General features: G+C 32.7%; 2 protein-coding genes and 1 long non-coding RNA gene across 7 annotated transcripts; 1 reads left to right on the top strand and 2 right to left on the bottom strand.

Moving 5' to 3' along the window:
- The first annotated feature begins 1,165 nt into the window (after nt 1-1,165).
- Nucleotides 1,166-8,848, top strand: LOC112780147 (acid phosphatase 1). The gene is made up of 4 exons (XM_025824492.2): nt 1,166-1,298; nt 3,127-3,549; nt 7,706-7,918; nt 8,522-8,848. Exons 2-4 carry the CDS (start codon nt 3,152-3,154, stop codon nt 8,697-8,699), a joined length of 789 nt encoding a protein of 262 aa, XP_025680277.1. The 5' UTR covers nt 1,166-1,298; nt 3,127-3,151; the 3' UTR covers nt 8,700-8,848.
- A 6,401-nt stretch (nt 8,849-15,249) lies between these two features.
- LOC112778954 (uncharacterized) lies at nt 15,250-19,417 on the bottom strand. 5 transcript variants are annotated; one of them, XM_025823215.3, is made up of 6 exons: nt 19,220-19,417; nt 18,402-18,590; nt 18,182-18,316; nt 17,710-17,829; nt 17,299-17,403; nt 15,250-15,605 (listed from the first exon to the last, which is right to left on the bottom strand). In XM_025823215.3, the coding sequence occupies exons 2-6, from the start codon at nt 18,549-18,551 to the stop codon at nt 15,441-15,443; spliced, it is 675 nt and encodes a 224-aa protein (XP_025679000.1). In that variant the 5' UTR covers nt 18,552-18,590; nt 19,220-19,417; the 3' UTR covers nt 15,250-15,440. The 5 variants fall into 5 exon arrangements, with proteins under 5 accessions (XP_025679000.1, XP_025679001.1, XP_072083202.1 ...); XM_025823216.3 differs by having other exon boundaries at nt 19,211-19,415; XM_072227101.1 differs by having other exon boundaries at nt 18,510-18,590; nt 19,220-19,387.
- Nucleotides 19,418-21,374: 1,957 nt separating this feature from the next.
- Nucleotides 21,375-21,896, bottom strand: LOC140181971 (uncharacterized). The gene is made up of 2 exons (XR_011877685.1): nt 21,581-21,896; nt 21,375-21,492 (listed from the first exon to the last, which is right to left on the bottom strand). It is a non-coding gene; the product is annotated as an uncharacterized lncRNA (long non-coding RNA).
- Between the last annotated feature and the right edge of the window lie 22 nt (nt 21,897-21,918).

Here is a 21,918-nt window from a genome sequence, read left to right as displayed (position 1 = left end):
TGACGCTGATAAAATAGTACTTGACTTTTGTTATGACAAAATGGTCTCTAAAAGATTTTAAAATTTGACAAGCGTGTCTTCAAGCCCGACGGAGCAAATTTCTAGCAAGCACAATGCTGACATGACCACTACGTTTTGATGACATGGCAAAACCCTCCCCAACCCTAATCCTTCCCCTCCAACGCACTTTCCCTTCCCCTTTCCCAACACACTCTCCCCTTCCCCTTCCTGAATGCACTCTCCCCCCTCCCCAACCATTTTCCCTCTCTCCCCGTCCCTAACCCTAATCCCCCCTCCCCAACGCACTTCCCCCCCTCCCCAATCCAAAATCCTCCCTTTCTGAACTTTAATCCCCTTCCCTTATCCCTTTGAACTCTAATCCCTCCTTCCTAACGCATTGTCTCACACTCTCAACTCACTCTCCTCCAAAACAGCAGTGGAGTTCAACCTTCTCAGTCTTACAGAGCCAGTGTCACCGACACCGCACGGTCGCCATCTCGTCGTCGGGTCTTCTGCGTCCGCCAGTGTCATCTGTCTCCTCCGTCGGTATTGCGTCGTCTGTGCGCTTTTACCGCTGTCATCTTGCCTAAACCCACTCTCCATCATTTCTACACCTTCACTGTCGTGCTTTGCGTTAGTTTGCTTTTCTTTTTGTGGTCGAACATAAAAACAGGCACACATAACATTTAAGGTGAGTTTAGAAATACGTTTGTTAAATTTTAAAATCATTTAGGATCTATTTTGTTAATAATAAAAGTCAAACACCATTTTATCAACGTTAAAATTGGTCAGATACCAATTTAATATTTACCTCTTTTAGAGTCTAACTCGAAAAAAGTCGACGTATAGTGGAATGTTGCACCCACTAGTAACTGTTGCCATGTGGATTCTGACCTTATTTCCACTTAAGCTTTGAGGCCAAAATTCTTCCCAATAACCTTGGCGGTTGAACCCTTTTCATGGTGGTGGGTCATGGGGACCAAACATGTTATTTATTTTTTTTGCTTTAATTTCTATCATATATTATTTTGGGGTATCCACCTTATGAAGCAATTTTGCTCTCTGACGCCAAGCCCACCCATTTTCTTGAATATGCTCACATTAGTGTCTTCTATGAAAGAGAACTAGTGCCTTCCTTCCATAACCTTATGTTTTTAATTTTCCACCCTTTTATTTATTTATTTATTTTTCTTATCCTATGGCCTCTACCTACTGACTCTACTTCACTATAAATAGCTTAGCAACTTCATTGATTTACATGGTGCTTGGACACAATTTTCTTAGCTTCTCATAATAGTGTAAGTGCATTTCTAACATTTTTCTCCTACAGTTTAGGCAAGTTGGATCTTGCAGTTTAATAATACAGATGACATATTGAATCAAATACGTGTTTTGTTCTTAAATTACTTTCAATATATGTGCTGATTCTAATTAAGATTCCCTCTATATGAAGAATATAATATAAACATAATTGTTCGTCTATCCATTATTAGCATCATACGTTATACATATATATTAATTTATTTATTATTATGTGGTTATTACATACTTCATTTAAAATAAATTTAATTATTTTATTAATCTCTATAATTTCACTAATTAAGTCTTTGTATTTTTTAATTTTTAAATTATTTTAAATTTTATAATTAGATTCTTACCATCATAACAAAAATATTTAGGTTAACGAAATATTTCATTTTCAAATTTAAAGATATTATAAATATTTATTAAATTTCTAAACGTGACCTAACTCTTTTTCTAAAATGACAAAATAGTCCTCTTTTTTCCTTGTCATACTTCAGCCAAAAATTCTTTTCTCCCTCCTTTTTCTACGTTGTTTTATATCATGGGAGAAACTCAATTCCATCACTCGTTTTGTATTCTATGTTTTTTTTTTCCCATCGTAACCACCGCAAAGAATGGGTATAATAATAAGTGAACACTTTATAAAAAAAAATGTTTATCGTTAGTAGGAACTTAAGTATAAAATTTAAAATTGGTTTAGGAGCCTAATTAAAATATATATATATAAAGACTTAATTATAAATTTAATAAAATTATATATAGAATTTAACAAAAATAACTTAATCTTTAAAATAATACTTTTAATATAATTACTAATTTGAGTGGTGGAAATATACCTACGAAAATTATATTATCCCCAATTATAATTTTACTTCTCTTTATTAGTAGAAATGATCAATTTATTTCAATAATTCAGATTATGCATCACGCCAATTATACATATATCGATCAAAATATAATACATTCAAGGGCCGGATTCAAATAAAACTTTTTTGTTTTAGATATTGCATTCAATGTCCTCTTTGGTTTCTTTTTTTTACTAGTATTTCACTCTTTTGTGTAGAAAATATTATTATCGAGGGTTAGAATAATAGCACTTGAGAATTCACGATCATTTGCTAGCTCATTGATATTGTCTAAAAAAAAGGGGTGGTTTATCACATATCTGAATATATTTTAAATATATAAAACGTTTGGACCAATTTTTCTCAAGCAATATATTTAACCAACTTTAATTTCTCCTCCGTCTTTCTTTATCGCTCTCTTGCTAAAAGAAAATAAAAATTGTTTGAATTTTTTGTTTGTCGAAAAAAAAATATTCCCTAGTTAAATTGAGGTTTCTAAATATACACACCCTTTTAACTATTACGAGTAAATAAAGTAACAAGTAAATATTTTTAAATATGTAAAATCTTGAAAAATCATTACCAATAAAAAATATTTCATAGGATTTATGAATAAGATAACTACTTATTATTTCTCAAGTTTTTCATCATAAAATTAAAAATGAAAAACATACATACATCCAACATACTTTTCATATTGACCTTTATTACATGCACTTTTGGTTTTCAGCAAAAGAAATCATGTTTTTCTTAGCTTTATTTATTTGTTTATTTATTTATCTTCTTTTGATAAAAATAATAAAGTGAGTGAACTACTATATATAGCTTATAGATTACTTATCTCCTACAAGTTACAAGCCATTAATTCTTTCAAGCTAAGGAAGCACTAAAAGACTTTATTTCTTTTTTATCCTATTTCATATAAAATCCACTATCCCATATAATTCACTATATAATTTAATTTTCTCTTCTTTAGACATAAAGTATAATAAGGATTAAAGATGGAGCAAGGATATAGGTTTTTGGTGCTTTTCCTGTTGGCAATGATGTTCTCAAGGGCAATGTGCATAAGACACCACAAAAGTACCAATAACAATAATGGTTCTTCTTCTTCTCCTTCAAGCTCTTCTATTAATGGAAGCTTTTGCTTGAGTTGGAGATTAGGAGTGGAGACGAACAATGTGCTGCCGTGGCCAACAGTCCCAACAGAGTGCTTGCAATATGTGGAGAATTACATGATCCATGGCCAATATGAGCAAGACTTGGATTTGATCATGGAACAAGCTATGAGCTTTGTGAGCACCATAACACTTGCTGGTGATTCCAAAGATGCTTGGATTTTGGATGTTGATGACACATGCATCTCCAACTTATTTTATTACAAAAGCAAGAAATATGGGTACGTTTTACTTAAGTATAATTACTCGCTTGTTCTTTATAATTTTATTAAATTTGTAATTAAATTTTTATAATTATTTTTAATTAGTTTTTATTATATTATTTTTAATTTTATAATTAAATTTTTTTTATATCAAAAATATTAAAATTAACAGAATAATTTTTTTAAAAAATACGTGATTAAAGATCTAATTAGATTTTTATTTATAAATATCTTCAATTTATATATTTTTTATACTAAAAAATATTTAATTATAAAATTAAAAATAATATAAAAATCTAATTAAAAAATATAAGAACCTAATTAAAAATTTGATAAAATTATAAAGATATAGAAAAATTAAACTTTTTACTTATATTATTTGTATTTTTTTTAAAAAAATTTACTTTTGGTATTAAAAGTAACTAATAAAAAGTGATAAGAGAAAATAAAGGATAGTACAAACATCATTTAATACTTATATTAATACTCGTAATATTATAATATTAACTAATAATAACTTACGAGTATACTACATGAAAACCAGAAGTCATCACCTATCAGTAATTCGTATAGAATAGAATAATTCTGTATTCATATTTATAATCAAATTCTATAAAAATTTAATCAAATTAATAATATATATAATCAAATTTCAAAAATAATACAATTAAAATAGATTTGTGTTTGTAGTCAAAATAGGAATAAATATATAAAAGTACATCTATGCACGGATACGGATATGAATACGAAAACAACACAACATAGGACACGCACACATACACGCGAATTTTAAAATTGTATAAAATACGGAGACACGCATGCATATAAAATATAAAGTATTTTTTAGATAAATCGTAATGATATTTTGATATTTTATTGATATTAAAATATAAATTATTTTTTTAAATGTCTTATTTTAATTATATCAAGTATTTAAAATATTTTTTGTTTTAATAAATAATAATATATACTATATTTAAATTTATTTCAAGAATATATGTTAAGAACAAGACTGAACACGCTGATATGTGATGGTATTTAAGTGTGTCTAAACGTGTTTGGAGAAGAATTTTTTTATTTTTTATTAAGATATGGTTGGACATAGCTGTCGGATGAGTGTCGATAAGTGTCATATCCGAAATGTGTCCGACATGTGGTAATACACTAATAGTAGGTAATTTATTGTATTTACGAGAACTTTAATTATTAGAGACCACTTCGATAAAGACACTAAAAATGTCTTTTTTTTTTTTTAAAGACGTTTACATATGCCATGATATTATTGGACATCTTTTATTAAACCGGTTAATAATTTATTTGTTAATAAACCAGAACAAAATCGGTTTATTATAGCAATAATAATAAATCCAATTATTCGCACTATAATTATTAAACCCGATTTGATCTGATCGATTTACACAATTTAAACCGAATTATATTTAAATTTTTTTATAAAAAGACAAATATATCCCTGATTTTTGTTTTAAAAAAATAAAAAAAAATCATGATCCAGTAGGTTATGTAAATTAGTCGATTCGACCGGATCAGATAACAATTAGATTTATTGTTATTGTTATAAAAAAAATAGTTTTATTCTAGTTTGTTAAGAAATTAAAAAATAATCGATTCATTAATATGTTCAATAATAATGCGACACATAAATGTCTTTACAAAAAGACGTTTTACGCATCTTTATAAAAACATCCTCCTTAATTATTTTCGTAGGAAAAAGTTTTCTTTTTTTATCAAAAACATTTTCATTAAAAATTATGATCAAAACAGAGATAGCCATGAGGGCAATATAGGGCTGGCAATAGGTAGGGTCCTACGAGTTGAAAATTTTATTAAAACTCTATCTTATCGGGTTGAGAATCTCTTAGTCCTAACCCTACCCGCACCCTAAAACTCTAAATCCTATCCTATCCTATCCTATCCTATCTTACCCTGCTCGCAGAAATATCAAATTTTTTTAAACTAAATATAAAATTCAATCATTTCGAATTTTATACATATTAATAATATAAAAAATAAAAAACTAATACTCTAAATTACTAAATTAACTAATTAATTTAGTGGTTGTTCCACTCTCACTTCCTTCACTATATACCTAATTTTTAAAAAATATGTGTTATATATGAAGTGCGGATAGGGTAGGGTAGGGTACACCCTAAACACGTACCCTACCCAACCCGCAATCATTGACGGATGTATGTGTGTGATTGTAGGGGCAAGCGCCCCCACTACAATTTGAAATTTTTTTGAGTAGTATATGATAATTATATTTATTTGCCTCCACTAAATTATTGAATTTGACCCCACAATAATTTTTTATTCAATTTTTGGTACTTCATAATCAATTTAAGAATTTCATATTAGATGTTATTAGAATGATCAATTCTCAATTTAAATTAAATTTGTGTTTTTTTTTAGAAATAGACTCGAAAGAATATTATTTATCTTTTTTTCTATATTAGTTTTTTTTTTTTGTAACAACTGCGTTAATTGAAAGAACTTTTACTATGAATCTCAATAAGAATTGGTTTCTAATTTTATGATAAATAAATTTTTAAATAAGTATTTACTTGTATATATATAAGAATAATATTACACATCCAAGTCTTTTTATGAACTAAGTCTAACCAAGTTAAACAACAAGACTTAGAATAATGTTAGTCATAACTGATTTTTGTTATCTTAAACTAACTTGATTGAATTTGGTTAACAAAAAAATATAAATGTGTTGCATTATTTTATATAAAAAGAAAGATATTTCGATTGTTATTGTTAAGAAAAAAAATTACTTAATTTTTTTAAAATATAAAACCTAAATAATAAAATTCTAAATTATATGTTATTATTTAAATTACTATTTTAGTGTTTTAATTTATAAATTAAATATTTTAAAAACTAATCATATTATATGTACATAGAAAATAATCACCTATATATATATATATATTGAAATAAAAAATATACATTAAAAATAAATTAAATAATATATGTATTTATATATAAATATGTAATAATTAATGAATAATTTGATAACTGATTTTTATGTATACATAATATTTTTATTATAAAAATTATTATTATGTTATATATATATATATATATATATATATATATATATATATATATATTTTACCCCCACTATCAAAATTTTTTGGATCCGTCATTATCCACAATAATACTCAGACCGTACCCTATCCTACCCGCAGCGAATTGAGTAGCCTACCCTACTCGAATGGGTTGGACCGGATTTGATACCCGCAAGTAGAGTATGAATTACCAGCCCTGGACTAATAGCAGTAATAAAGAATGGAATTTTCTAATAAAATACGAAATTATTTTACCATAAAAAATGGTAAAGTTGTTGGGCTGCGGTTGTCCTATTAGATTCCTGTGAGGCCTGCATTCACAAATCACACATGCTCTGTCGGCATTGAATTAAATAATAGTAAAAGTATGTTTTTTTTTCTGATGTTTGTAATTTTTTTAAAATATTTTTAATATTTATTTTATTTCTAATATTTTAGATAAAACTAATATTTAAAAGTAATTTTGATATAAATAAAAAATATTAAAAATAAAATTAAATGTCATAAATATTTAAAAAAAATTATAAACATTAAAGACAAAAATTATAGGTTATCCTTTAAACAATGACTTCATTTCTTTACTTTATTGGTGTTGACTCACATCACGTCATCACTCTTCACATTATCTTTTTTTCCCCTTTATTCATTTAAAAATCAAAAGTTAATTAATGTGTTTAAATGTATTAATTCTTAATAAATTCAAAAAATTAAATAGGCCATTTTTTTAATATAATTTGTTTAAAGCTCGACCCTCTGCGGAAAGGAGTATTAAGGGTACAAATATAACAACACTTAAAGCATGTTAAGAAAAATAAGAACTTACTAAGTTTAAATCTAACCCTCAGTATCATGATCTCGTTATTATATGAAGCAACCTCATTGCTCCTTCGACATATCACATAGCCATCGGGGCAAAAGAGAATTGATTACGTAGTTTTATTAATAATAATAATAATAATAATAATAATAATAATAATAATAATAATAATAGATTTCTTATATCTTCTGTTGGAACAAAAGTAAAAGTAGTTAGATTATGGGTGATTTATCAAATTTGAAAATATATATATATACAGGTGTGACCCATATGATCCATCAGGGTTCAGGGCATGGGCAATGAAAGGATGGTGCACTGCAATTCCATCAGTGTTAGGGATGTTCAACAAGTTAATAGATAAAGGATTCAAAGTGATTATGCTCACCGGAAGAGACCAAGAGACTCTTGGTCAAGTCACTAGGGACAACTTGCATAATCAAGGCTTCATTGGCTATCAAAGACTCGTCATGAGGTAATAATAATACTGTTTAGCTGAATAGAAGTTCAAAATTGAAGGAATCTTTATTTTCTTCTATTAAAATGAATTTAATACTAAGTTGAAGGAATGATAAATATAAAAGTATGGACTTTTGTTTGTAACATTTGTAAAAAATGTCCATTGCAGGTAGACAAGGTAGATTTATAGTAATTATAGAAAAAAGTTCTTAATTTTTTTTATTTTAATAAAGATATAATAAATATAGAATTTAATTTTGATACACTAACAGTATAAGTCTTTCAATCAATCTATTTTTTTGGATAATCATTATAAAACCAATAAAAAAATTATTTTTTTTTACGTGAAATTAGATGCATGTGTAACACTGTTTTATACTGACAATATATCAAAAATAAATTAATAAATATGTTAGAAACTTAAATTTGCAAAATATTTTACAACGACGACAACAAAATAATAATAATAATAATAATAATAATAATAATAATAATAATAATAATAATAATAATAATAATAATAATAATAATAATAATAATAATAATCAATGGGTGAGAGTGAAATTTTCTCTTAAATGGATCGATTCATATTATACATGTACATTTTGACCCTTTTCAGGACCGCCGCAAATAAAGGGCAAAGTGCAGTAAAGTATAAATCAGAGGTACGGAAGCAATTAGAAGATGAAGGTTACCGGATATGGGGGAATGTGGGTGATCAATGGAGTGATCTTCAAGGAAATTCTCCTGGAAACCGCACATTTAAGCTCCCTAATCCCATGTATTTTGTTCCTTAATGTTTTGTTAATGCACGGTTAATATTATTATAAGCAAATGTTCAGCTATGTTATATTCAGCTAACAATTCATAAGGCTGTTCCCTTCTCTTGTTCTTCGAAATAACATACCATAAGTCATCTAATTATATAATTCATCAATTATTTGAAGTCATTTAAGTCATTGAATTTGACTTTTTTTTTTAATTATAATGTTAGTGCATACCAATTAAATTTATAAAATTTGAGTAAAGTACCATTTGTATCCATGGAAGTTGAAAACGCTGACAAATATACCTACGAGAGAAGAAAACTACCAAATGTAACCATCAATCATGACATCAGTGGAACGAAACTAACCAAGCCTTATTTCGGCGTTGACTCCGTTAGTAACGCATTCTCTGTGGCACTTTCCGGCGTGACATGGCTTGGGGGCTTCTTACGTGGAAATTATAAATACAATTACCTAAAAATATAATTGGATTTCAAAATTATAATTTTTTTTTAAAAAAAAAGGGAAATTAGAATTGAACAGTTATCAAAGGTACACCTCTTCGCGCGTTTCACAGAACAGAGGGTAGAGCCCTAAGAGTAAACTGTTCATCTTCTCCACTCAGAGAAAATCTCTGGTGCCGACAATAATCTCTGTGTTCAAGAGAGGGTGCTTGTTGGTGTGGATCGTGTTAGCCGTTGGAATTGCGTGGTCTCATCCATAGGTAAGTACTAACCTTCGATTTCTCTGTCATGGTTTTCTGGATTTTTGGTGCATGTTTGTGGGCATGATGTTTTTATTAGGGTGTCTTTTTAGTGGCTATGATGTGGTTGCGAATTGGTTTTCTCTTCTGTATACATGTGTGTTTGCAGATGGCAACTATCCACATTACGCTAGTCATTAGTCACAGAGAAAAATTTGAAAAGGGTGATGATAGGAAACTGGCGTATGTTGGGGTGAGAAAACAGAGATTGAACGAGTGAATGTGGACACGCTTAATAAGTTCTTCATGAATGACTTAGTAAAGGACATAGGGTACAATGATGTGAGCGAGCTTTACTGGCTTGAACCTGGAAAGGAGTTGGATGGTGGGTTGAGGTTGCTTAGACTAGACATGAATGTGGTGAGTTTGTATGAAGCAGCCATTGCTAATGAGAGGAGAGTTAAGGTGTTCACTGAGCATCCAGTTGACCTTCCTGAGTTCGTAGAAGAAAACAATGAACCCGAACCAGAGCTTGAGATATTAACTGTTAATAGGACCCCAGTGAAGCACAGAACCAAACTGTGTGTTAGGAGACAGCCAACCCCAAAGAAGAAGAGAAAGAGAGTGGTCAAATTGAGTGAGACTGTAGGAGGTGTGCCTGGACCGGATGCTCAAACAGAGGATGCTGTGGTAGACAAAGAAGTCTATCATACCCGAAGAAACATACAACAACCAGATTTAAGCAACGATCAACTAAATATACCCAACCATTCACCAAATGTAACCTTCGATGAGGCACCAAGGATCATTCAGCTACCAAATCCACCCACTGAACCCAACTTACCGCCATATCAACCACTGGAGAAGACTCATCCACACCTTGAACAACCAAATGTGTCAGCTGCAAGTGAAGAAACTAGAAACCAAATTCCAGTTTCTGCGGAGTCAGTGGCTCCCAATGTGAATACAGGGCCTGCCGAATCTGTCGAGATTTTCACACAGTACATCCCACAGCCTTGTCAAGAACTCGGTAGTGGTAGTCAACCCAGCAGTTCACAGCCCGAACCAGACATAAATCCAGATGTGGGTGGTGGCAGTCAACAGAAGTCCAAGAGACAATCAACAGTCAGGCCTCCACCTTCAGGGCAAACATTCATACCTAACCAGGATCCAAACAAGCATCCTTCAATTTTTATACCTGTGGATTGTGAAGATATGTCAGAGGCAAGTGCAGGGATGCATTGTTACGAGTCGGAGGAGCTTGATTCTATTGCAAGTGATGATGAAGACAGTGAGCATGCATCATTTCCTCAAGCGAATCCAGATGCTCCAGTAAGGGAAGTAAAGTTGGAGCTTGGCATGGACTTTGAAAATCTGGACCATTTCAAGAAGGCAGTTAGGAAGTTCAACATCAACATAGGGAGAAGCATATTCTTTCCAAGGGTGGATTCAACTAGGTGCAAGGCCATATGTTATGATGAGAGTTGTCCGTGGCAGATATACTGTGCAAAATGGTCGTTTCCATTAAGCTTTCAGGTGAAGACGTTTGTGAATGAACATACCTGCAGCAGAGTTAACAATAATAAATCTGCAGATGGTAAACGGGTTGTAGAGGAGCTTGAGGACAAGATCCGTGATCATCCAGACATGACTCAAAGGCAGGCACAAGATTTTTTCAAGAAGGAGTATGACGTGATTGTGAACGAGAGGAAGATATACAGGGCTATGGTGAAGGCGAAACAACTAATGGAAGGGAGTGAAATAGCTCAGTATGCAGTTCTTAGGGACTATGCTAATGAAATTATGAGGACCAACCATGGCTCCACTGTGAGGATTAGTACTGATTATGTTGAAGGGACTGGACATAAATTCAAAAGGATATATATATGCTTGGAAGGGTGTAAAAAGGATTTTTCTGTTAGCTGTAGGCCTTTTATAGGGTTAGATGGAACTTTTCTAAAGGGATACTACCCTGGGCAGTTGTTGACTGCAATCGGCCATGATGCCAATAACCACATCTATCCGATATCGTACGCTGTTGTGGAGTGCGAATGCAAAGATAGCTGGAAGTGGTTTCTAGAACTCCTCCAAGAAGACTTAGGTGACGTTGCAATCAATGGTGTCAACTTCATGTCAGACATGCAGAAGGTAATCCCTGAATTCCTATCCTCTGTGTATGTCTTCATTGTTATTTTAGTATGTTATAATGTATTCTGCTTACCTACTGCTCTAGTAGTTATTGTCCATAATAGAGTATAATGATTTAGTCGCTTTACTTATGTAAACCAGGGCCTCATCCCTGCTATGCGTGAGGTGAATCCAGGAGCACATCATAGATTTTGTGCTATGCACATATGGCAGAATTTTAGAAAGCAGTGGGGTGACACAGAGTTGAAAATGGCAATGTGGAAATGTGCCAAGGCCACAACCCCTCAAGAGTTCAATGATGTACTGGATAGGATCAAAAGGGTTAATCCTCATGCTTGGGAGTATCTGAATAGGATCCCTCCAAATCAATGGAGTAGGAGTGGTTTTAGTGAGTACCCAAAGTCTGACAATTACACGAACAACAACTGCGAATCATTCAATTTTAGGATCAAGAAAATGAGAGGGAAGCCTATTATAACTATGCTGGAAGAGGTGCGGTGTTATATGATGAGTATCATTACAAGAAACAAGAAGGCGTTGGTGGGTTATAACGGAGTAATCACTCCTGTGCAACAGAGTAGGCTTGAAAAAGAGAAAAGGGAGAGCAACAAGTGGCGGCCGTTTCCCACCGGAGATGATCCTGGAAATGTGTATGAAGTACAGTGCCTGCCTCATAAGGTTATGGTGGATATAGGAAAGAGGACTTGTTCCTGTAGGTTTTGGCAACTGACTGGCTTGCCGTGCAGGCATGCATGTGCTGCCCTGGCATACCAGAATAGGAGGCCAGAAGAACATGCACATAACTGGCTTTCTATGGAGGCATATTATAGCACATACCAGTTCGTCATCCAGCCTGTCCCTAGTCAAGAATACTGGCAGCATGTTGATCTACCTCCTATATTGCCCCCAGTATACAAGAAGCAGATTGGGAGGCCAAAGTTGAAAAGAGACAAAAAGAACGACGCCCCAAAAGAACCCACCCCAGAAAGTATGGCCCCATCACCTGCAAGTACTGCCTAAAGGTAAACCATAATTCATAGAGCTCCCATTACTTGTGCTTTCAATGTCCACAATTTGAAAGTTCATGATACATGTATTGCAGACCGGACATCGTAGCTGTTCCAAGAAGAAGGAGGCAATGGCTGGGAGTGCTGGGGGACAAAGTTCCAATCAACACCCAGCTGCTGAGGATGAGGCTGCAAGACGGGAGGAGACTCTGGAAGCTGTTGAAGCAGCTGAAGCAGCAGCATCTCAGCCACCACATGTAAGTCTAATGATGTATTTTACAACTTCATTTTAAAAGTTCTTAATCAAATCACTCATATGTGTCTACTGTTGTAGGAGATCACCCCAGTTCCTCAACCCATGCCTAATCCAGTGAGGTCTTCTTCAACTAGGCCACCAACTACAAAAAAGCCACCAAGGAAGAAGAAGAATCTGCGAAGACCACCACCAACTACTCACCAACCACAGTCTGCTCCAGCAACACCAACTACTACTACTCCATCACCCCCGGCCTCTGATGTGCCACCCACTGTGACACCTCAAACCATGCAAGCCGCCTCCCAGGGCACTACTTCCAGATTCATGGAATTCATGCCTACTCCCACAAGGAGAGGATCAAGCTCAAGTAGGTGGCCTCAGCCAGCCTTCCGTCCACCACCAAGAAAGAGGTCAACAACTGCATACTTGAAGGAAGGGTCAAGCGGCAGCAGCAACTCGACTCCAATTCCATGAAGCAAGAGTCTTTATATTATGCTTTTTTTTTGGTACTGTACCATGGCAGTTTATCTTACAATTGTTGGATATGTCACATACTATACCTACAATTGCTTATGTTTTGGTTTTCGGTATTGGTGCATGGTCGTAGTTGAAAACTCATACCTATAACTTGAACACTTCAGTAGCTCAATTTCTACGTACTTATGAGCTTATTTTGCCTGTCTTTCATGTTACTTTGGAGCAGAAAGTAAAAATGACTTGAAATTAGTAATAGATAACTTTTGCAAATTTACAACTCTTATAAGACTCTATTTGACATTTTCTGTATTCCAGACGTCTACAAATGACAAATACAGAATCGAATATGGGTATTTTTGTCCTTTCCTAACACTGAAAACTACTTGTGCTCAAAACCCCCTGAGAATCAGATACATAGTGCAGACAAGGTTACATACCACCACCATTGACATAATCACAAGCCAAAACCTAAGTTTACTAACTTCAGCTTCACACCTCCCTAACATCATCAGCATCTTCAGTTCAGCCTCATCCTCATTAACGTCTTCCTGCATCTTTCTTTCTGACAGTGCTCTCCTCCAACCCTCCCATTGCCCTTCGATTTCATCTACCCAGGCAAAGAAGTTGCAGTCCGAGTTCTATCCATGGCAGAAAAACTAAAATCAAATACCGATTCAACTCACACAGAACAGGGTGTAAAACGGGTTACCTTCCAATTGGGACAACGTACGAACCATCTCCCAGGATTCATCGCCGTCCCTGACTGTAACAGCGTCACCCCCAACCCACAGAAACATCTCCCATTGAACTTCCTATCATGCACCCTTCTTGAAATTGAGCTTTCAGACACACTACCACTACCATTCGAAGTTGGAATAAACAGTCTTAGCCTCGACATTGATATAATTTCGAAGATTTTTGTGAATCTAGGGTTAGGGTTCTTGTTTGGGATGGAACAAGATTTGAATTTGGAAAATTTTGGGGTTGATGATACATTATAACGGTCACACAGCTAAGCAATCCACGTGTGAAGCCCCCCAATCCATGTCACGCCGAGAAGTGCCACGGAGGATGCGTTATTAACGGAGTCAACGCCGGAATAAGGCTTGGTTAGTTTCGTCCCACGGATGTCACAATTGATGGTTACATTTGGTAGTTTTCTTCTCTCGTGGGTACATTTGTCAACGTTTTCAACTTCCATAGATACAAATGGTACTTTACTCATAAAATTTACGCCTAGAAAAATTCTACCAAATAAAGGGATGAAGATTGTTCTCAAATTTCTATACTATGAGTTCAATGTCTCAGACTGAAATTTGTGTGTAGAAAGTTGATATTACAATTGATGTGTTTGAATTAGAGCATGAATCACACAAAGAAGATGAAACATATTCTAATATGAAATATTTAGTGAGTACAAGCTAATATCAACAATCTTTGTGGAGGGTGACCTAACTAAATTGTTATGCCACTGCTCAAACTCATTACCATTTGCAAAAATAGTAGGTACAAAAGCTTTGGATTGGGATTTTGATTCCCTAATTTTTCTCAAACATAAAAGTTAATTTGTATTGTCTTTTGATTCACTAATCATTAAACTTGTAGCTTGAATACACATTAAATATCCTCTATAAAAATTAGGCATTTCTCAATTACTCTGTTGGTCCCTATAGTTTAACAAAATTTTCAATTAGGTCTCTATACTTTTTTTCTTTTTAATTAGGTCCTTGCACCAAAAATTTTTTTCAATTGAGTTCCTTTATTTTTTTTTCTTTTATTTGAGTCCCTGCACCTATTTTTTTTAGTTGGGTCCCTATACAATTAAGCCAATTACTACCAAGAGAGACCTAATTGAAAAAAAAATTTGGTACATGGACCCAATTAAAAGGAAAAAAAGTATAGGGACCTAATTGAAAATTTTACGAAATTATAGGGACCAACAGAGTAATTAAACCTTTCTCATAAATTGGTGGTAACGGAATAGGAAGATGGTTGAAAAAGTATCTGCAGTTTCAATAAAAGATTTGTCATCCTCTCAAATTGGTTATGAACATAACCATGTGATGCTCGATATAAATGATGAATTAATCTCAATACATGCTCCCAGGATGTTTAATCCATCATCATACACCAAAACTGTCAAGGTTTATTACTCAGATTCAACAAGCCTAGTAACTTATCTACTTACTCCTAATTTTAACCTTCAAAGTCCAATTAAGCTTGCCCTCCGGCAAAGGAATGGACCTTGGTAAACGCAGCGGCACCTCATATTCTCCGAGTGTTGCTAAAGGCACTTGGAGATGTAGGTTTTCAGGTGCAATGTTCACACATAGTTGTCTTGCCACCTAAAATTACCATAGCACTTAAGAGTCAGAAGTAGAGGGGAAAAAAATGAAATTAAAGGATGAAGACTCAAATTTGGTCCCTAAAATTTGGGGTTCAGCTGAAACTGATCTCCCAAATTTTCGATGACCCAATTTAGTTCACATAATTAAACTTGTAACTAAATTTGGTCCCTCGATTACTATTTCGTAACGTTGTTCCCTCATAAACCTACACCACCACCGCCTCCTCCTCTTCACTGCCAACACCACCTCCTCCTCCTACTCTTCAACCCCAATCACCAAATGACACCAAGATGGGGTCCTGAGGGTCTGAGGTGAATGGTTAGAACAAGGTAGTGGTTATGGTGGTCAAGGTGGTGGTGAGAAAGAGAGAGAATGTGTACAAAGATAAAGTGAAAAGGAGAGGAAGACACAAAATGATGTCATTTTGGCCTTTAGTCAATAACACCACATCATCACTTCCTCAAAGGAATAATGATTGAGGAATCAAATTGAGTCACATTATTTAATTTCAGGGATTAAATTGGTCACCAAAAATTTAGGGAAAAAATTTAATCGATCCACAAATTTCAGGGACCAAATTGAATCTTTACTTGAAATTAAACTTTGACATATATACATGTTTATAATCTCAAAGCATAAATAATTAAATATGGATGTAGAGCTTTTTATTCATCAAGTTGAAAGTAATACAATAACCCCATAACTTATGCAGATCCTAATTTTCTTTCATAAGAAACTAACTTTTTTATCAGTCATGTCTTGCAGCAGAAACACTAAAAACTAAAACTAAGAGAGTTCTTTCAATTATTAAATTAGAATGTGCAGAGACTGAGAATGAGAGAGAGCACAAGCCTGAGCTTATGTGATTAGTGTTGCATAGGAAAAGATGGAAGTGACGAGGTTTTAATAGGTATCTATATTGCTGGCGTATATATAGTTTAGTATACCATTCTCAAACAGATGGACAGATAGAAGTGGTAATCTATCCAAGCAAGCATGGACTTCTTTCATAGAAACTATTTATTACCAAGTGTCCACAATTTACTAGAGTAAACGAAATATAATAGGTCATAGGTAATAAAGGACAACGGAGCAAAGGAAGGAATTGGACGTCAAAACTTGCGTGTGTGGCAAGGAGGCAGAAGAAGGGAAAAAATCGTAAGAAACAAAGATAAGTGATCAGATTGGTAAGAATGAACAAACTCTCAGACCTCTTTAAGATTTCAATCTTTTCCAATTTTTCAATGAAATGAATAGGGATTCCTGCCATAGTATAGAGATAGACTCTATTTTATCTCAACTTTAATCACACCACCACCATGATAGCACAACGAGGTCTACCTATTTTGTTCTCAATTGAAAACGACAGGATTTAACATACCTAACGACTTGGGAGTACATAATGGTTTTAATATCACATCAAGATGATTAGGTACACAGGAATTCTGCAGCCATTGTAGTTCTTACCAAAGACACGGGAAACTAAAGTGAACCATTGAACAGACCAAGTTGCAAATCATAATGGTAGGAAACGTATAAAATATCCAAAATAAAATAAAGTAAACCATCAATACTAACTGTATTTTGTTTTTGGGGATAAAATAACTGGATTTTTTTGTTAACATGCTATATTCATGTTTCTTATTTTCATGTTGCTATCAACATTTGACTAGTGCAGAGAAAGCATTACCTCAGCCACAAGAGCATCTTTTGTCATAGGTGAACGTAACTCCAAAGGATCATCTTTTGATGCACGGACCTTTGCTTTTTGAACATCAATTAATCTCCGCAAGACCTATCAATACACGCAAATCCATATCAAAATGCCATATATCTATCTACATGAAAGATTTAACATGATAGAAGTAAATGTTTCTAATTTACAACCTTTACGAACTATGTACTTGGGAGTATCATCACAATACCTACTATAATTTGAAGTTTGAACCAGTAGCACATAAAAAGAAAATTCTCAAAATAATTCCTTTGTAATCAGTTAAGCTAAAATCAAATAACTAGAAAAGCTAAAGGATAACCTTAAAAAGAATTGTGCATTTGGTTCCAAACAGCAGTAAAAAGCTTTTAAGAGTAAACTACAAACCAGCTTAGCTTTATCAAGACGAAGCGCAGCCCTTTCATACTCTTTCATCATATCTTTCTTTGACTCTTTAATTACTGTAACATCCTTTTGTTCTTCTTCTCCTTCAATTGGCTGACAGATCTGAAGAATGGAAAATGCAGCACTAATGACTGTTGATGGTAGAGAAAGTTCAAAAGAGTTGGCAATATGAATATGCAATTGTTTACGTGCCAAGGTCAGAAGCATAAATCGTTGACAATGTACACAAGACATGCATTTACATAAACACAGATGGAAAGGGAAAGGATGCTGATATTTTAACAATGCCATCTGACAATATTATTGTCATGCTATTCGAGTAGATAGCAATGCACAGAATTGAAAAAATAGGAAAAAATAAACACGATGATAAATGGCATTGACCAAGTAATTACATAGTTGAATAAAGCAAAACTGAGGTCAAAGTGAAACCGGGTAAAAGCCTAAAATAAACCTTGCGCTGCTCGCTTATGAGATGAGCAAACTTGTCAATATTAGGGACAGCAAGGAGCTTTGGCATTAGGTGGTTGCGAAAATATCCTGGGGCGACTTTGACAGTATCACCAGCCTTTCCCAGCTTATCTACGTCCTTTAAATAGGAAATTGGAAATGTCAGTAAATCGAATTGAATCCATCAAGAAAACAAACATCAGACCTAAGAAAGAGACAATTACAGAGGTGAGGATGACTTGGAGCTTCCTCATGTATCGAAGTCCTTGAGAAGCATACCAGATTGGATTTACGGCAGTACTATCATAACTAGCATCTCTAAATCTAAGTACCTGCTTAACTCCATGTCTGCCATATCTAAGATAACAACCCATTTAGCTTAAGACTGAAATTCACAATCACCGTCTTTCTCTCTGTCAAAACCCAGAACAAATAGCTATTAGTATTGTTTCAATAAAGTCCATTTCTTCAAAACAAGTTTGTTTGCTTTTCTGTAGACTAAAAAGAAATCAAATTCCATTTATGAAATAACAAAAGTTTCTATTAAAATAACACAGTCCTAAAATCAAACTTAAATATAATAATACAAATATCAATCACAAATTACATTAGAGTGCAATACATATCTCAACCCCAAAATACAGTATCCTAATCACAAATTAAAGTAAGATACAAATCTCAATCCCAAATTACTGTATACCAAAAGAAGAAAACATAGTGACCACTTAAAATATGTAAAATGTTTGTAACTTATATTGATTATCCATAAGAAGCCCTCTTCCATGAAGTCTTAAAACTAGTCAATTGAAAGTATCAAAAACACAAAAATCATTCGTATTACATGACATGAATTCTAGTTATAATGTTTCTCTAATTCAAAAAAAATATGGCTAAATACTTCATTTCTTTCAAATTGTCTACAATTAATGAACTTGGTTCCCAGATGCATGAACGTGATCTTTACATACACAATAAAATTACCTCAAACATAAAACGAAATGAAAAAAAAAATCAGATATTAAAAGAAAATTACCAAGCTCACCTGGAAACAACGGAGACGATAAGGATGCCGGCGCCGGAGGGGATACGCAGATGAACGAGGCTGAAGTGCTGGAAGCACACCGCTGCTATTGGCGTTTGGTGTTAGGGTAGGGATATTTTCGGAATTCTACTTCGGTTAGCTATTTGCCTCCTATTTCTCACCAAATCCATGTTGGGATTTACTTTTAATTTTAAATATATAAATTAAATTTCATGTATTCAATTATAACGACTATAAAATTATTTTACATGTAAATCTAATTTACATCTAATTTTACATAATATCCATAAAAAATAATTATTTTTTATATTAATATAGCAGATACGAGATGGATTAGCACTCTCCTTAATTGAACAAGATAGTTGATAAATTTAATCATGTCTAAAAAGATAAAATTGATGTCACCTTAACTAAATAGGCAATTATTTACAGAAAAATAAAATTTCAAAAATGAACGTTTAATTTTAGAGAAAATGTCATTTTAAATTTTTAATTCAAAAATAAATAAAATTTTAATTAATTAAAAATATAAAAATATTTTTTATTTTTTAAAATATGAAATATTTAATTTTTCATTTAAAATATATAAAAATAAATAATTTTTTACAAAAATTTAAATGTTTCGTATTTTAAAAATTAAAAAATATTTTTATATTTTTAATTAGTTAAAAATTTATTTATTTTTCAATTAAAAAGTCAAAACTTTTTTTTATATTTTAAATGGAATGAATATTTGTATTACGTCATATTCATTTATTAAAATGAATATTGTGGTCTATTAATATTTTTTTTACACTAGTTTTTGATTTATATTTAATAAAATTCAATAATTTATAAAAATACAATACATTAATAAACATATAATTATTGTTCTTATTTTAGAGGCTAATTTTTTTATATAAAAAAATTAGAATTTAATGTTAAAATAGATCTATATAAAATAATTACATTGATATAATGCCAGTACAAAACGTAGGTAACTATTTGCTTTCTTCAATTTTTTAAATTAAGAGCCTGCAAACGCAGGTTACATTTGGTGTTTTTATTTTTTTTTTTAAACGAACAATTTGCAAAACACAGGTTGCATTTTATTCATTTTTTTAACAACAAAACGTAGGTTATGTTTTATATTTCTTAATTTATTTTTTTTTTAAAGTTACAAAACGCAGCATGCATTTTGTATAGAAAAAAATATTTTAGTCTAGAGTCTAGCCTATAAATATTTTTATCCGTATTTCATACCAAACCTCCATTCCTCTTTCTTTTGTATTTGTGTGTTTTTTGACAATTAATAGTGTCAAAAAAGTTAGGTTAGGTGAAGTTAAAGTTATGAAATGTATTACAAATTTGTGGATGTATTATAACGGTGAGATTATACCAAACATACACGAAGGAGTGACTTTTGTTTGTGAAAGTCTATTTTCCTTTGCTATTCCATGCACCATGAGTTTTGTAGAGTTGCAAAATGATCTTTGTGAGAACATACAAAGTCACGTTTCAAAGAGAGTGAGCAAAATTTTATATACAAATCATGTACAAATATTTGGTGGGCTAATTTAGTTTCAAATAATGTCCATCACTGACGACGCATACATCCAGCAGATGTTTTATATTTATCAATAAAACTGATTTCACGTGCCAACGATAGAGTTATACGTTGAGTTTGAACAGCATATGGGGCTGGACGTAGGGGTGTCAGGCGGGCAAGCCCGCCCCGCCCCGCCCCGCCCCGCCGGAAGCCCGCCCTCTGGCGGGCTGGCCCGCCCCGCCCCGCCTATTCTGGCGGTCCCAAAATCCTAGCCCGCCCCGCCTAATGGCGGGCTGGCGGGCTAAGCCCGCCTAATTAGTTTTTTTTTTTTTTTTTAATAAGAACATATCTAATATCTTTTATTTAAATCAATATAAATCGGGCTAAACCCACCTAATTAATTTTTTTTATAAGAACATATCTAATATCTTCAATTTAAATCAATATAAATACAAATATTAAATATAAATAGTCTTCAAAGTATATAAATAGTCTTCAAAGTAAATAAACATAATCCAATTATCCAAAATACTCAAGTCATAGTTATAAATAGTCCCATAGACAAAATAAATATATAATCCAAAGTCCAAAAACATAATTATAAATAGTCTTCAAAGCAAATTAAACTTAATTCAATACACTTAATTTTCATCTTCATCTTCATATAAGTCAATAACATCATTGGAACCAACTCCTGAAGAATAGCCTTCTCCTTTTGCAATATCTTCCTGATCTTTATCTTCCTCTAGAAAAAAGTAAATAAATATATTAGCAAAATAGTACATAATAATGGTCAAAATCACTCAAGTATGTATGTCATAAATATAATATACCAAAATCATCATATCCACGTATCCAATTTCTGGTGCAAATCACCGCTTCAACATTATCTGACAACAAACGACTTCTATACTTATTCAAAACATGAGAACCCATGCTAAATGCAGATTCTGAAGCCACGGTAGTAATAGGAATGCTCAACAAATCTCGTGCCATTAGTGATAGTGTTGGAAAACGATGATGATTGTCTTTCCACCATTGCAAAACATCAATGATTGCATCATTGCAAAATAATGTTGCCTCACTCAAATAAATATCCAGTTGGTTCTTTCCACTTTTCACTTCAGCTTCTTGATTACGGGACATCAAATCCTTTGAATTACAAACAATA

This window comes from Arachis hypogaea, chromosome 19, assembly GCF_003086295.3.
Source record: "Arachis hypogaea cultivar Tifrunner chromosome 19, arahy.Tifrunner.gnm2.J5K5, whole genome shotgun sequence".
Lineage (NCBI taxonomy): Eukaryota > Viridiplantae > Streptophyta > Magnoliopsida > Fabales > Fabaceae > Arachis > Arachis hypogaea.
This window is presented reverse-complemented; position numbering and strand designations above follow the sequence as displayed.

Bases quoted from the DNA above. Each gene is read 5' to 3' on its own strand.
- LOC112778954 (XM_025823215.3), bottom strand. From the start codon at position 18,551: ATGGGTTGTTATCTTAGATATGGCAGACATGGAGTTAAGCAGGTACTT. The intron at 18,317-18,401 runs GTAATTGTCTCT...TCCTATTTAAAG, and splicing joins TCCAAGTCATCCTCACCTCT to GACGTAGATAAGCTGGGAAA. The intron at 17,830-18,181 runs GTTTATTTTAGG...TCCATTCTTCAG, and splicing joins TCATAAGCGAGCAGCGCAAG to ATCTGTCAGCCAATTGAAGG.
- LOC112780147 (XM_025824492.2), top strand. From the start codon at position 3,152: ATGGAGCAAGGATATAGGTTTTTGGTGCTTTTCCTGTTGGCAATGATG. The intron at 3,550-7,705 runs GTACGTTTTACT...ATATATATACAG, and splicing joins TACAAAAGCAAGAAATATGG to GTGTGACCCATATGATCCAT. The intron at 7,919-8,521 runs GTAATAATAATA...GACCCTTTTCAG, and splicing joins TATCAAAGACTCGTCATGAG to GACCGCCGCAAATAAAGGGC.